Consider the following 16,694-nt stretch of genomic DNA (forward strand, 5'->3'; position numbering starts at 1 on the left):
GAAAAATGACCTACCGAGAGAGAGAGAGAGAGAGAGAGTTCAATGTAACCCCTTTATATTTCAACTCTTGGCAAGTAAAGGAGCAAGTTAGGGCCTGTTTGGTAATTGGTTTATTTTTCTATTTTTTTGTTCCTCAGAGCAGACGAAAAATAGAAATTTATTTGTGTACTCTATTTCTTGGAATAGATCATGTGATCAGGGAATAGATTTGGAACAGAAACAAGAAGTAAAAAAAATTTACTTTGTTGTTCTTTGGAACCAAAAAGAGAAGGTTATATTAGAGAAACAAGCTTAGCTCGCCTTTACACAATCAACACAAACTCAATGTAAATCCTAAATCCTTAAACAAGTTGAGGTTGTAGATCATGCATTGCATGGGGAGGCAATTGAGATAAACATGTTTAGGAAAAATATTGCAAATAAAATGGCCATGGATGATAATATGTTTGCATTTTCGACTTTTGTAATGTTGTTTTTAAATACTCGGCAACATTTTTGTTAATCGTATTAAGGTCATTCAATTCTATGTCATAATATATTTTGATTTTAGCTCTTTGTTAATCGTATAATGATATATTTTTTTATATTTAAAAAACACGAGTTTTGGATTCCAATTCCATCTTCCTCTTTCAAAAACTTTATATAGTCAACTATAACTGGGACGTGAATGTTGAAGTGCTTAAAAAACCAAAGAAATTGTCTTCTTCAATAACATTCAGTAGATAAATCAAGTTATTGAAGACATATGCTGTAGTTTATGACCTACGTATGGACTTCACTAATTGGAATCGGTTAATGCTATTACCGTTTGTCTTGTGTTCATAAAGTCGAATAAGCCTGTGCTCTAGGGATTTCTAATATCATTTGCTTGAAGGATTGATGAGTTTGTGCAAATAAACGCACCAAGGCAACGTTTACTCTTCTTGCAGCTAAAAAAGCCCAAAAGGTCTTATGCATATGTTTATTGTAAAGACAAAAGATTGAATTTTCTGTGGTCATCTTAAAATATCTCGATTGGTTAAGTCCTTACAAAAGTATAGTTTATAGAAATTTTTAGGTCGTACCAAAGGCATTTCTATTTTTTTCTATTCCGAGAATAAAATTTTTTTGCCGTTACCAAAACACATTCTCTTGCTCAATGACTCGTCCATGAAATAGAAATAGAGAACTATATTCGAACATAAATTATTGCCAAGAACAAAATGTTACCAGACACACCTTTAGCCACACTAGCAAACACATTTCTGTAGGCCTTTTACTAATTTGCAAGGTAATGCCAATTACTTGGCCTCCTGCTTAACGTTTCCACAACAGAATAACGAGAAAGGGTCTTTAAAATTAGAGTATCGTATCAAATCTTGGGGTCATTATTGGAATATAATCAATTTTAATTATCAATTGACAAGCACATTTCTAAGCAGTTACAACTGGTTCTACATTACCACATATCTTACAATGCTTCTCATGAAACCGACCGTATTGGGGAACTGGAGACCTAAGGAAAAGGGGCTGAAAACCTCCCCACCCACCAACTCAATAAGAGAGAATTAAGGACAAAGAAGAAAAAGAAGAGGACCAAAGAAGTAAAATGCTCGCTATTTGCACCCAAAATTTTGCAGAAAGAATCTCAAAAAAGCCGACCAACCCTGGAAACGCTACTCAAACCATTGACTCAACCAATTGGCTTCACCCTTTACACCGCCAGCCCCAGCATCTTATTTCTGCAATTGACCTCCTTACTTAGAGGGGACGAAGGGGTGGGACCGGCCGTTTCAGTCCTATATAGGTGTGTAATTTCAACAAATCTTCCAATGATCACTTCCGACTTATAACTGTCACAGCAAACCAGCTAGAATAGCGCCGGGATCATTTGAAGGTGCTACTGGAGCCATCGGCGAAGCTACAGCAGGAGCCATCGGAGGTGGAGGGGAACTTGTCGGAATGTGAACTAGCTGTTCCTTGATGTACTCCTTCAACCTGCGGGGTAAAAGTTAGATCCGTTGAAGGAGAATCTGAAAAAATACATAAATACTGAGCAATTTAAGAACGACACGTACTCGAACGTTAAGGTAGGATCCCCAGAAGCAACTGTCATGCGCAACTGAGTTCTGTCTGCTGGATCCGTCTCAATTCTTAACTGCATATTGGAATTAGATGGTCATAATAGGATCGTCTTTTCAACACCCCCATTGACACATGGAAAATTGTGAAGAGCATTGATCCAAACTAGTTTTAGCATTAGAAGGTTTAACTGTAGATCTAATTTGGCAGCTCAGCACGGTTCTTGATTTGGAGAAATAAATGGATGCGCTGTAATTACCTTCTCAAAGCAACTTATTTACCCAATGATTTTATTCACGGAGATTTCAAACTGGACATACTCGAGAAGATGGGATGCATTTAGTTCCTAGTATATACCATAAGTTGCCCAAGCCAAATAGAAGGCAAGTTTTAGTAATGATGCATGGGGAAAAAGTGCACTTACCAAACAGAACATGGCACGTGTACTTTCTGAGTAGAACGTTGTACTTGCAACAAGATTATTAGGATTTGGATCCTATACAGAGATATAGAAGTTAATGGAACTTCATGAGGAGAGAGAGAGAGAGAGAGAGAGAGAGAGACTTACAAGCCCTGGACAAACCATCACTCTTATACTGTTAAGTAAGTTTGCCATTTCCAAGAGTGGAAGCGGTCTTACGCCTCTGACCTGCATTGTTTACGTGCATGAATGAGAATATGTCTTGGATAGAATGACTAAAGGATAGCAGCAGCTAGCAAACAATAGTATATTCAGGGTCTAACTTTGTAAGTCTTAATAGCTCCTATGCCACTAGTAAATTCAAGAAATTCATATCACATCAGACAGATGCGGAAGCAGCAACCAATTCTAGACAAGAATCGGGATGATATTGATGACAACTATTGACATACTAGAGGGAGGTATATCATAAGTGCTCGAAGTTACGTGCTACGTCAAGATTGAGGACGAGTAATGCATGCAAAGCAGGTCAAATAGTATACGCTAGTCTCTTTAGGCACCACTTAAAACTTCACAGTTACTTTTTGGCCAGCAACGTCACAATTAAAGACAGAAATATACCCATACCACTTCTTGAAGCTTCAAAGGCGGTCCAGACAGTGATCTCCATTGAGGAAAGAACTCATCCGTAGTCAATGTCAAGGGCTGCAGAAATTTGTTTAAAACAGCAGGAAGGCGTAGCTTGACGTTGACCTATAAAAGGCAGACCAGAAATCATTGCCAGTCACCTAACAAGCAACAACGTTGGCTAGAAGCCAGGAGGAACTATTTTGGAAGTATTACCACATGGCTACCAAACTTGTAGGAAAAGTCTAGTACAGCAACATCTCTGCTTGGGCGAAGATTCACAATTTCAAGAGGACATTGCACCTTGATCATGAAAGTCAAGATGTGAATGTCTATAAAATACAGGATAATGCGAACAAGGTATCATGAATGATAAACCACCACGAATGAGGCCTAGAAACCCACCTGTGCTCGTGGGGGAATGGTGTCAGGCACTGGTGAGAGCTCCGTTTTTAAATGGGAGGGAGGCAATATCAGAGCCTGAACTGATACAAGCGGAGATGTATTCTTGTTTCCCAAGAATAGTAGAAGACGTCCATGGTGGACTTGCCACTCAGCTTTAATACCAATCTGAAATTGAATGTAAAGGAATTCAACACAAACCCTTTGCATATACCTCAACAGAAGATTCCAAAAACTGATAAGATGAATACCTGAATATGGGGATCCTCATACAACACACCACTATCTTTTAAGCATAATGCATGGAACCTTTCAGCAATATTTCCGATTGGCTGCAAAGTCAATCAACTTATTAAAAGTGAGAATAACCACATTGTTGCAGTCTCTGTACTAAACTCTAAACCCGAACCAGTATGGGAAATAATTTTTATCCATAGACTCAAATTTTTCTTAAGTATGTTAACATTTACATGTTTTACAACGACAAACCGAGATTCTTAAAACATCTGGATATGAAAAAATGAAGCAAAAACTTTGGCACACTGCTAGTCTACCGAAACATCTTCTCTTGCTATGATAACAAACGTTTTTTTAACTAAAACCAATGACCAGAACATTGAAAATGCAATTTCACCGGGTTCTTTTTGAAAATTGAATAACAATCAAGAACATTTCATGGAAGAGCTGGAAAATAACCTAAGTCAGATATACATCAAATTCCTTCCCTGTTCTAATATAATGGAGAGAAAAACGATAAAAAAGATTGCATCTGCCAATGGTAGTATTTTCTACAAAGACAAGGAAGCACTGCGCTTTATATCTTTGCCTTCAGACTCAGAAAGAAGTGGATTCAATAAGCATCTAAACAACCAGTACCTGAACAGTATTCAATTGCTCTTCAATAGGTACTATTGCCGCAGTATCTGCTGCACTGGGGACACCATCTACTCCTGGCACATTCTGCTCTGATTGGACAGCCCCTGGGGGACCTTCAATAGCTAGTGGACCCAAAAGATCGCTCAGAAGGTCTGCTGAAGGAGGTTGAGGATCTACTCTGCTCAAAGTGCCATTCGCCTGTCTCGCTCCTTCTTCCGCTGAATAATTGTCCTGTTATTATATTCATACAGTTTATTGCATGCTGTTGCTATCCGATACCAATGAAAATTTGTGACAGCAAAGTAATCATGTAAATCATGAAGATCATTTGGGTGAAACCTTGATGCATCTTCTGAGGGGAAAAAGCACCGGCCCACAGTTTTCACTTTGTAAAGAAGAAGTTTTTTTTGGTCAATTGTAAGGAAGAAGTTGAATTGGTGAATAACGTACTATTTTTGCATGAAGGCATGAATGGTGTAGTTTTTGCTCATGCGTGCAGACAGAAGTAAATTGCTACTTCAGTCATGGAAATAACGAGTAGTTACAGGCTCATCCACGAACAAAGTGCTGGAACTTAGGCATGTGCTAAAGGAATAGAGAGATACGTGCCTTCTAATGTATAGTGCATATCTTTGACCAAAAAAAAAAAATGTATAGTGCAAATCATAATCTTCCAGTTGTTTACGAGATTGCAGGTGATGTGCCTTCATGTTTAAACTCATGTAGGCTGCCATCGCATTTGCTGCTTCTACAGATAATAATGCTTATATTAAGGGAAATGATTCTATGCTATCAAGAGAAACCACTAACCGAATTACTGCTTATGCTAGGCAGCTTCACAAGACTAAGCTGACCGACTGATGGTGTCCCATTTGCAGGGCGCTGGTCTGTTACAACCAGAGCATTAGACATTTGTTGTTGAGCCCGCAACTTAATAGCACTTTGCTCTGCAGTGTCAGTTTCGATATCTTCTGCCTTCTTGATCAGTGCAGACTGAGTTTGAAAAACTCAAGGGTCAGAATCAAAAGCAACACTCCGGCCTTTTATGGTCAAGTTTGTTTTGATTTATGAAAGATATTAACTGTTTCAAAAAGGAAATCAAAAGGTACCTGCCGTTCGGGAAACTTTGGCATTTCGGCCAATATATCGGCTAAAGCTGCACCTTTTGCACTCAATGCAAAGTATTCAACAGCTCTTTGTTGTATCTCAACATCAATGCAACTCTCATACCTATGCGAAAGCATCATTAAGTCACAGAAAATATGTCAGAAAAAAATTAAAAGAGTAACAAGGAGATTAGTTAACACAAGCTCACTTATGGAATATAGCCCAGATCTGATTCTGTAGTTCCGGTTCTGGGGGTTGAGTATGCATCAAGATCTTAGCATACGTTGAAAGAAGTATTGGAACTGTAGACATCCTGAAAAAATGGGCATATTCTCAGATAGATCTTGTAGTAAGAACTCGGTGAAAACATAACAGAAATACAGAGGGACTTCTCTTACGATACTGTAGGAAGCTTTTCATGTATGATGCTGAAAATTTCCTTCGGACTGCACCCTGGTCGTCTTGCTAAAAAGTGACTGTACTCTCCGAGAAGATAAGCACTGACCTGTCATATTTATGCTTATTCCAGTAAAAATCAGAATGAAAAAATTTCTTTGGCAGACACGTCATCTATTATGGTAGATATTTCTCAACATAATTAGGACAGGAACAAAAAAAATTGCCAAATTGCTCAGCCAAATATGCCAAGTATGATCACATCATGAGAAATAAACAGGGACCAAGGATTTCTGAAAATATGGGTTGGAATATGCCCCAAAAATGGAGCTAAAAAGAGAACTGGATCTCTCTCCAATGAAAAGAAACATAAATTACAAATCCCATGCTTGACAATAGATTCTTTCAGGTACATGAACCAAACTACGCTGGACAAACACAAGAGGGTGAAGAATTTGTGAAGTAAAGAAGAAAGAAAAACTGACACCAAGAGACTTGCAAACTATCCTCAAAAAATTTTGCTTCAGCTAGCAATAGACAGCATCTCTGAAACAATGACAAAAAATGTAGTCTCCCAGCACGAAACTTTGCAATGAGTGAAGCATCCTGGAGTAGGGAAATTCCGCTGACTGTCACTCCCACTGCCACTCTCATGATTCTCATGCAAACAGTTCATCATGTCCTACCAACTCATGTTTGGCGCTTAGATACTAAACAAAATTATAGTATAAAACCAACTTCTGAAAGACTCTAAGGACTTCTCCCAACAAATACTTCAGTGACTGCAGAACATTTTACTGAATCAATATAACTATGACCATGAACCAGTAAAACCCAACAGAAATGATGCGCTAAGATATTCAGAACTGGCACTTCCAAACAACTATTTTCCTTTCATATGTGAAAAAGCTTACTTGACAGAACAGTTAAAGCCACAATTCCATACCTTCACCATGGTCTCGTGTATAGCAGGCTTATCAAGATACTCTCTGGCTTTTGCAGCAGCATAAGGCTGGTTGGAACAAACACCAACACTCAGATTATAATGCTTTGTACACACAAGACACGCACAAACAAAAACACACACACAAAAAAAGAACAATGTCGTCAAAGCCATTATGAGCAGAATTATATAATCCCTTCACCTGCAGATCCTCATTGTTTGTAACAAATTGCACAACGCGAAACCATATGTCATCACTAACAAAATCTCCTGCCTTGTCGATTAATTGAAGAATCACATCAACATACCTGCGAGGTGATAAAGCAACAGAACATCACACAACTAGTAAAGCATCTGCTTTGACGGCAAATAACATTATATATTCAACTGCAGTTGAAATGTGACACAGAGATCCGACCAAGTAATAAAATTCCCTCCCAAATTCTTCAGCATCTGTAAGCTATCTTAAAACCAGGAATTTAAGTAAAAAAGGGATAATTCATTTATTTCCAATCATGACAGGTGCACTTTGCAGTTTCGATGCATTACTACAAAACCTCCAGAATAGATTATCGCAACAATGAGGAAAGGAGGATTAGGAAACAAAGACCAAGCTCACTCTCCTACAAGATGGTGGATCATCAACGAAAAGGGGGAACTTTAACCACTTTTCTAAGAGTAAAGCCAATGGCTTGGAAAAGATTAGTGTTGCATACATTGAAGATATTGCCAAAAGAAAGTGTTAGTGCCGCAGAAAGAGATTAATTGACACATTGCTTTGTCTAGCAGGTTCTATAGAAATCGAGATTTATGACAGGAAAAATGCCTAACATACTTACCATGATAAATCAGGTGCGAACTTTTCTGAAAGAATTGCAGCTTTCAAAGACAGTTCTTCACGCATAGCAAAGTCGGAAGTGCTGAGATACTGAATTACATTTCAAAATTAGAGGTAAAGCAAAATTTGCGTATCGTTTCACTGACCAAAAAGCAATTCAAATAGAACTTTTTACTCTAAACTCCAGGTATGATTAACTACAGAACATACCTGCAGTAATTCTTCGACTATGTCCTTTGCATTCGAGACGTCACACATGCCGTAAAGCAAATCAAGAGCTCGCCTCCGGATGCTGCAAGCATGACAAATACATGTGAGAAATGAAAAGGAAGGTCGATACAAGACCTTTAGGTCAATTGTTTCCTAAAGACCATCGCAATGACATTCAGGATATGATCGCTGTGACTATAATTTGGGATCAATTTCAGCAAAGACATGTACCCAGTCTCTTCGGTCAAGGAAATTATTAAAGAAATCAATCAAACACGTGTCTGAACTCTTATTGAAGGCTCAATACCCGACTAGTACTCTAAAATGCTATAGGTATTATTGTACTCATTGTATTCAATATATATACTATATTTATATATATATCTCCAAGATAAAAATAAGATGTATGCATGTACACTTTGCTTTATTGTGCATGTATTGATGAGTTCAGTTGCTTCCCTAAAACCATGGTTCTAAAGTGCTCATGCAATTTTGCATTGCTCAAGTGGACTTTAGAAAATAAGCCTGCTACACTTTTATATTTCTCTATAGTAGCCTTTTCTGTTGTAGGTATTAATTGTGAAAAAAAAAGAGTACGTATGCACATATTTGATTAGTAAGGTTCGAAGGGGAAAGATGGGAATTGAACACAAACTCTTGGATATTGGTAGGGTTGGACCACTACTAGTCCAAGCCCACATTGCTGTATCATAATTATAGGATCCTCTCGTTCCATAAAAAGAAACAGCACAGCAAGAGGGTCAATGCTTTTGAGCTCGGGGAAGAGCAGGTTCTCAAATTAAAAGGGACAACAGTAGATCTACCGGACCACATCAACATGCCGACTTGACAAAAACAGTAAATGCACATTGCATGGATCCCTATATAGCAAGGGCATCCATTGAGTCCGACCAGCGACCGATCGAATTAAACAAGTAGAGTCAAAGAAAAGAACAAGGAACAGCTGCTCTTCAACATTCTTTTGTCAACCCAATTTTCCCCCCTCAACAAAATCTTTCAAACTTCGAGTGCTTACGCAGACTAAAGGGAAGAAATCTTATTCAAGCGAGACAAAATAAAGGTGGACCTTGGATATGCCCCAGAACGAAACTACACAATCTAGCTCCCACATAATACTCTTCCACAAACATCAACTAACGAACAGATGTAGTAATACCGATGAAGTAGTTCCAGGTATATAACCTCAGTGGGGAGGAAGTGCAAACCCCACGTACAAGACAACTTTTGGATGCTAGCGAATGCCTTCACTAATTAACAGTGGGAAGGACGAGAAAACTTATGACAGGCATTTTCATTATGTAAGGGAATAGAGCTACATCATAGAAATTTCAATTGCATAACAACAGCATGCAAAAAACAGGTACTCCACCTGATATCAGGATCCTTCAATGATGTAATTATCTGAGCTTGGTGTCTCTTGATAATATCCTGTACATCTGTCACCATCAACATCCGTGTCATGTTCTCCTGCGTTAAGGCAATTGACCCGTTAGAATCATAGAATTACAGACTTGGGGAGCTCCATTTTGCAGATACTGCAAATCATTATCATCAATAAAAAGAAGGCAAGGAAATTTTCAGAGTCTAAGTGACAATTCTGCAACTCACCAAGCCAAGATATCTAATGTTAGGTTCACGAACCGCAATGAATTTTCCAAGAAGGGCAACACATTGAGACATCATTTCTTTTTCAGCATCAAGATGCATAACCTGAAATTGTAAAATCAAGAAATACCAACAGACAGAGTCACTCAAAGTGACTGAATAGAAAATACAAATATGAATGACAAGTCAATGAGCTGAGGGACTTCTTCCAAAAATAAAAATCTGACTGGGGCTTATTACATTTGAGCTTAGGCAGTTTAAAAATCACCACTGCAAGTCTGCAACCTACTATCCATATGATTTAATAAAAATTAAAAAAAGGCAGCATACTTACCAGAGAGAGGGCTTCAAAGAGAACAGCATGTGAAGCATTGTTCTTATTCACATTCTTAACAACATCAGTTCCCATTAGTATCCTTTGCAGCACCTGACCGAAAAACCACAGCTCATTAAAGAAAGTTCTAGTTAGTACGAAAATAAATCCCTATCACAGATATAAACCTCAAATAATGATCTTCTTGTATTTGGGTCTTCAATCGTTGGGAAGTACTGCAGAGCTCTCATTGTCTTGACCTGTGTCAAGTGGACACACATAAGAACGATATCACCATGCTTAATGTACACAAGACTAGATTGGTGCCCAAAAGCAACATTATAAAAACTAATCCAGGATCAGAATCCAAACATGAAGTGGAAACCTTAAAGAAAATAAAACAAGAAACTCCAAAGAGATTTTCGTATTGGGTATTATTCTGAAAAAGAAATTCACCAAACTATCTACTATTAGAAAGAATTGTTCCCTTTTCAATGTTACTTAATTGCTCTTTTTATAACCTGTTTCGAATGCAAGTGGCCTGTGCTGTGATATTCCGAAAAAGAAATACACTAATCATTTTCATTGTTACTTATTTGTCCTCCAGTCATTTAATGTGGTTATGTCTACATCCTATGTTCTACATTTAAGGTGGTAAACCAGAGCGTTAAGAACTATGCTTAATCTAAATTGTAGGCATTTTAAGAGCGTGGACAGCTTAAACTTTCAGGGAAAACAGTTCATATACAAGAATGGGTCGCAACGGACAGGGAGCTGTGATCAAAGGTAATGTTGTGGAAGATTAATTGGTTTTTACTTTAATTCATTAGCACCGGTTATAATTATAAAACAGGTGTAAGGTCACACAATATCGAATATTATATGGAAGTATTAATGGTGATAGGGCTTGATATTTCCTCAATTATTGGCTTGCAAAGAATTTTTTCTAGCACCGGGATAACTAAAGCTTTATTCGTGCTAAAAGATAGCTCCAAGCCCTAACAAGCTCCTATGCATGTTACCACCAGGCAACACCTTTTTAAGCAGAACTACAAGTCAGAAAGATCATAGTACAATCATTCTCCTTGGGTAAGACACAATATAGCAACACCATTAAGTATCAACTGTACTCACTGAACCAATGCAAACTATGCCATCCGTGTTTGAAGCAAGGAATCTGCTACATCCCTATATGTTGAAAGATGGAGAGATATACAAACCTGAAGCCAGGGAGATGGGATGCCATAGTAGGTATACTCTTGTGGAATGTCCTGGTTTCTAGCAAGTCGCTCCAATGTCTTAACACACTTTGGAAGACAGCTCCAATATGCTTCGTGGTTATTTGAGACTAGAGCCACAAGTAGGCTCATCGAAGAAGTTAACACACCTAGATCACGTTCATCTAAAAGCTGAGCCATCCGATCCGCCCTTCAGAAACCATGAGGGAAACTTCCGATAAGTAACCAAACAATTATTGTCATTACAGAGCGACATCCATGCTAAGAATTAGAAAGTACCAGCCATCTACATTCACAACATCAGGATTCTTTCGATACAGCCGCAAGAGACATAATGCTGCTTTTTTCCTCACAAGGGGTCTGCAGCTACTAGAAATCTAATGTACACAATGAGTTAAAACCAAAAACCTGATGGAAAGGTAAAAAAAAAAAATCTAAAGGAAAAGTTAAAGATTAATATCAGGATATTCTTACAAGTAACTTTTGCACATCGGGTGCCAGAGATTCAGCAAACTCTCTACCACCAATATTCCCCACCTAAGATGATGAACAATAAAGATTATCACTAATGCAGAAAAATAAAGCTTTTAGACAGAAGAAATATTCGTATGACAACCACATAGCCATACCATAGTCAATGCCAAGCATTGGAAGGTCTCATTCCGACCAATGATATCGTTGCGGACAGTGTTTATAGCTAATCTGAGGAAATCATGGTTTTCGTTGAGTAAACATGCTGTTACAATGTACCCAACCTGCAAACATAGACAGCAAAGTGAGAAGTCATTTTTGTTCCGACTATACCATGTGAAATTAGAAAATTATTTCTCGTACAATGAAGTAATCAAGTCCTTCATTTGTTTATGTAAATTAGGACACAAGAGATTGATGAAAAAAATCCCAACTAGGATGTAGTGGGTCCGTGTTCTATTTATACTATTAATTTGTTCGTGAAATTACGAGAATGCCACAGGATACAATATAACTTCATATACTATACATTCCAAATACTCACTCAACAGTTTAGACATAAAAGAACACTAACCTCGCTGATCCTCTTACTAACATTCAGCCAACATAGAGGAAGAGAGATGAGAGCAATTAAGACTCACAGGCACATGCGCATGCACACACAAACACACATCATAGTGAAACACAGCCACAATGGAACTCTCCCTTAAGATGAAAGAGCATGTAGCAGCTCCAGGAATAATCAGAACCCTTTGTGCTAATAATCAAACCCTTAACTCCTCTTTAAGGATCAGAACAAGCATATCTTTTAAGCCTTTACTCTCTAAAGGATATTTTCTGGGACTTATCAACAAAACAAGGGAAATTTTATCTTGAAAGATACGATGTCCTGACTACCCAACAGCAACCCCATTCCCAATATCCGTTGTGCCCGCTCTGATTAAGGCCCCCTTGCCAGATTATTACATATGTAAGCATAAAAAGCTAATTCTTCAAGAACTTTAGACCAAGCTTCCGAAAAACTTCGACTTTTTGCTAGCCCAGCACCAGCTCTTGGATATATTGCTTGCTCCGATCCCATTGATAAGGAGTGGGACTGAATAACTCGATAGGGGTAGTTGCTTTGATGTGGAAGCACAACAACGCATTTATTATCTTACTAATATTGTCTTTTACCATATCTTACTAGAGATTGGAAAAAATTCATTTCGTTCATCGAAAATGGAATCAACCCCCACTGCGTATTGGTACCTATCGGTGTTAGAATAGATCCGCTTCTCTTTGTTCCTACAAACCGAACTGTTCCTAAATTCTCTAGCTATATTTTATTCCTAAGAATGCTACAATATTCATTGCAAATATGAATTTTCTAGAAGTTGTACAGCACTGCAACTTGAAATATCTGGCCCACTTATCAATTCAATCATTGGATCAATTGTCATATGAGAAGCCAATAATTATGAATATGGCTGCAAAACCATGATAGGAATCTTCTCATCTTTGATTCCAAAAGTAACACCACTAAAGAAGATTCTACCAATTATCTGATGCCGGGATCTCTAAGTTATATATATTCTAATAGATACTAAATAAGATTAAGTCAAGTTGTAGACTTAGCTTAAATTTTAGTTCTAGGGATACTATAGATCTCTATTATTTTATTCGGTACATTAGTAGCTTCAATCTTAACACAAGCAAATTACTATCTTAACAATAATCTTGATTTATTTATCCTAGAATCTCTAGAATTCTGAGAGTAACCAACCCATTGTCATGACTTATCGAAGTAAGATCCTAACACTAACATTCTTGCTTGTTAGTTAATAAATACCACATCATGAAAGGATTAAGATGAAAAATTGAGAACTTCACCTGCTTTTCGGGATATTTTGGTGCAGATATTAAAGAAACAGTTTCCATGTGGCCAAAATCTACATCATAACCAAGCATATGTATGTACAGCATCTTCCAAACATACTTCTTCTTTTCGTAAGGTGTCAATCCCTGCCAAATCAACAAACTTAGCATTTAGTTTTTGCAATGACTAGCAAAATCTCAAAGAACACTGGTGAATGACAATGTCCCATGAGCTAATCGACCTAAAGTTCAAAAAATCCTATATGCCGAGTATAAATATTGTTGATAAGGAACATGATGTCAAATTGAGAAGCGCAGAAAATGATCTCTCCAAAGTACATGCCCATCACCTTACTTTCATGCCAATGCTTGTTACAATTGTAAGATGAAATCTACATGAAAAGACAGATAACCTAAAATCTGACTAGAATATCCAATCTTCATGAAAGTGACATTGGTACGGAGCAAGAACCCCCAAAAGTGCAATTGAACATCGATAGAACAACAGGCCTGAATTTGGATAAAGAAAGTAAACTCTCAATTTCTGTTGCTCCATACTCTTGAAAAAATAAAGCAGAAAAAAGAAAGAAGTACACAGGATGATTAGGAGATTACTTTCCTTTCCTTTTCTCCAAGCAGAAAAATCATCAATATCTCCTCTCACCCTCATATTGATGGGAACAGCAGGAGAAAAACCGACTCTGAGTAGTGTGATTTAGTAAATGTGTCTCTTATCCGTGTGCCATAAGTGTGATGTAAAATCTTGTCAGAAAGAGAGCATATATCAGACAAAGTGTTCCATCTCTTCAGAAAATTAGACAAAGGAAGAGATTGTTTAGCAAATTCTGAAGAGAGCTACTCTCTAGGGAAATGCTGCATTTCGGGTTGTAAAAGATCCATAGAAGAGAACTAACTATAGGACATTGAAATGGATTCCCCAATCCTCACTGTTCCCCAATTAAATGTCCCCCACAAGTATTTGTCTAGGATTTGTACAACACTCCAAGAGCAAATGAGCTCAAAATATTGTGATTTAGTAAATGTGTCTCTCATCCGTGTGCCATAAGGGTGATGTAAAATCTTGTCAGAAAGAGAGCATTCATCAGACAAAGTCTTCCATCTCTTAAGAAAATTAGACAAAGGAAGAGAATGTCTAGCAAATTCAGAAGAGAGCTACTCTCCAGGGCAATGATACATTTCGTGTTGTAAGAGATCTTTAGAAGAAAACTGAGTATAGGACATTGCAATGGATTTCCCAATCTTCACTGATCCCCAATTAAATGCCCTCCACAAGTACTTGTCTAGGATTTGTACAGCACTCCAAGAGCAAAAGAGCTCAAAATGTCTCCCAATCCTAACCAAATACTTTTAGCAACAACAAGAATAATTAAAGTTCTGTCTCATGACCAACAAACAGAGATAAGAATGCATAAACTTTGTCCCCCTCAGTACGCACACAAAAGAAAATTATGATGGGAAAATCAGTGTCCACCATCTGTATACACCCCAAAATCAGAGTTATCAAAACTCAGAAAAGCTTAAGATTCCACTTATTTTGATCCATTCCAATTTCGCTTCTAGAAGTCTCCTCAAGTATGATCTTTTTTTTTTTTTATAATCATAAACACCCTAGCTACTTTGTCAGAACTACTAAAGGAACAGCTGATTTGCTCCTTAAGTTCCCTTAGTTCTACGGAATTCATATAGTTGAAAAATTATTCAACCTTCAAGGTATCTTCTCCTAGATTTTTTTGAACTTCATCATTCTATAGTAATCTATACTCATCAAGAGCACCCTTGATCAGGTTTCAAGCTATTCTTAGCTACTCATCACAAGCTTTTGGTTGCGCTGACTTTGGAATCTGCTAAGCCCAAGCAGCATTGCCTCGCAGCAAAGGAGCTTCTGACAAAATCAGAGCCGCCGATTGTACCGTAAACACCACATGAAACTTGATTTTGCATGAGTAAATAAAAGCTAAAGAACCTAATACTCTAATACCAACATTATTCGCATTCTTTGAGCGGAGTACTCGGGTAATATAGTACAAATGTAACCACGTGGCCGAGCTAGCACTATTGGGGTATCCATGCTCCTCAGGCCACAAACACCATTCAATTGCCAGGACCGGATGAGATCACAACATTATGGACCGGGTTCGATCCAGCATCCAGTTTAAAAGCCATGCTCCACCTTTCCCCCATTTAACCCAAGAGTAGAACAAGCAATCAAAACAGAGCTTCCGGCACATAGTTTACCGCCAGGAATCCGAAATCACCTTTGCAATCAGCCAAGCCAAAATAAACTACACAGCTTGAGGTCACCCGGGATCAAGGACTAAGCAGCATTAACAGCTCACAACATCTCACACGAACACAAGCATCGACGAAACCTCTCTCGAAAGCACGGGGTCAACCCCAACCGCCGCGCGACACCGAGAATTCCCCTCGTTTCCCCCCACCCCGGTCGACGCGGAAATTCCGACCGGGCGCGCCGAGCACCAACCCACTAGCAGCATCGTCAGTGGGGAAGGGGAAGGGAGGAAACCCTAACCTTTTCGTTCTTGAAGCGGGTGCGAACGTTGCCGAGCTCCTTGTCGACGCGGAGCCGCTCCTGCTCCTTGTTCTGGCAATTGCGGATGTCGCTGATGAACACCGAGAGACCTCTCATGCCCGATAACGCCATCCCTTCCCGCAGATCCAACAAGCAGCAGCAGCAGCTGCAGCTTCAAATCATAAACACGCGCGCACAGCAACCTCCGAGCACCGATGAATCCCCCTCTTCCTCCTCCTCCCCCTCCTCCTCCTCCTCTCGTTCCGGCGGCGGATCCCTAGATCTCGGCGACGAGCACCGGAATCAGGATCTTAGCACGCCATTGCGGGGATTCCAGCTTCGACGCGGAGAGATCCACGAGATGGCCGACGCTTGATCTAGAGAGAGAGAGAGAGAGAGAGAGAGGGAGATGGAGATGGAGCTGAAATTCGTGTTCGTTTTTTTGTTTTTTTTTTCTCTAGGGAGAGAGAAAGGGGTGGACTGAGGAAAATTGGAACGGCCGACGGGGGGGAGTGCAGGAGACGACTTTTAAAATCCTTTTTTTTAATTTTCACCGATTTTATTGACCCCATTTTCCCTTTTTTTTTTAATAACGACCGTCGTCCCGTCTTTCTTTTTTTTTCTTTTTTGCGTTCTTTCATTTTCCACCTAATGCTTCTGCTATGCCAGCTCTATATTTTCATTTTTTTTTAATTCCCTAATTTTTTTTCCTAATTATTATTGTCGCTTTTCTTTTCCGGTGTGGGGTTGTCCTACA

General features: G+C 38.7%; 1 protein-coding gene across 2 annotated transcripts; it reads right to left on the minus strand.

Moving 5' to 3' along the window:
* Positions 1-1,346: 1,346 nt before the first annotated feature.
* LOC115675095 (AP-2 complex subunit alpha-1-like) lies at positions 1,347-16,405 on the minus strand. Of its 2 annotated transcripts, none has more exons than XM_030597715.2 (27): positions 15,938-16,405; positions 13,402-13,533; positions 11,688-11,813; positions 11,533-11,595; positions 11,338-11,435; positions 11,041-11,248; positions 10,009-10,080; positions 9,842-9,934; positions 9,511-9,612; positions 9,272-9,369; positions 7,882-7,963; positions 7,673-7,761; positions 7,036-7,141; positions 6,837-6,902; positions 5,893-5,999; positions 5,703-5,807; positions 5,497-5,617; positions 5,198-5,380; positions 4,388-4,618; positions 3,763-3,843; positions 3,515-3,679; positions 3,326-3,412; positions 3,110-3,235; positions 2,630-2,710; positions 2,486-2,557; positions 2,058-2,137; positions 1,347-1,977 (listed from the first exon to the last, which is right to left on the minus strand). In XM_030597715.2, exons 1-27 carry the CDS (start codon positions 16,067-16,069, stop codon positions 1,836-1,838), a joined length of 3,048 nt encoding a protein of 1,015 aa, XP_030453575.1. In that variant the 5' UTR covers positions 16,070-16,405; the 3' UTR covers positions 1,347-1,835. The 2 variants fall into 2 exon arrangements, with proteins under 2 accessions (XP_030453575.1, XP_056169034.1); XM_056313059.1 differs by having other exon boundaries at positions 3,104-3,235.
* Positions 16,406-16,694: the final 289 nt, after the last annotated feature.

Source organism: Syzygium oleosum, unplaced genomic scaffold (assembly GCF_021117445.2).
Source record: "Syzygium oleosum isolate NSW1041296 unplaced genomic scaffold, Sole_v2.1 Sole_v2.07, whole genome shotgun sequence".
Taxonomy (NCBI): Eukaryota; Viridiplantae; Streptophyta; class Magnoliopsida; order Myrtales; family Myrtaceae; genus Syzygium; species Syzygium oleosum.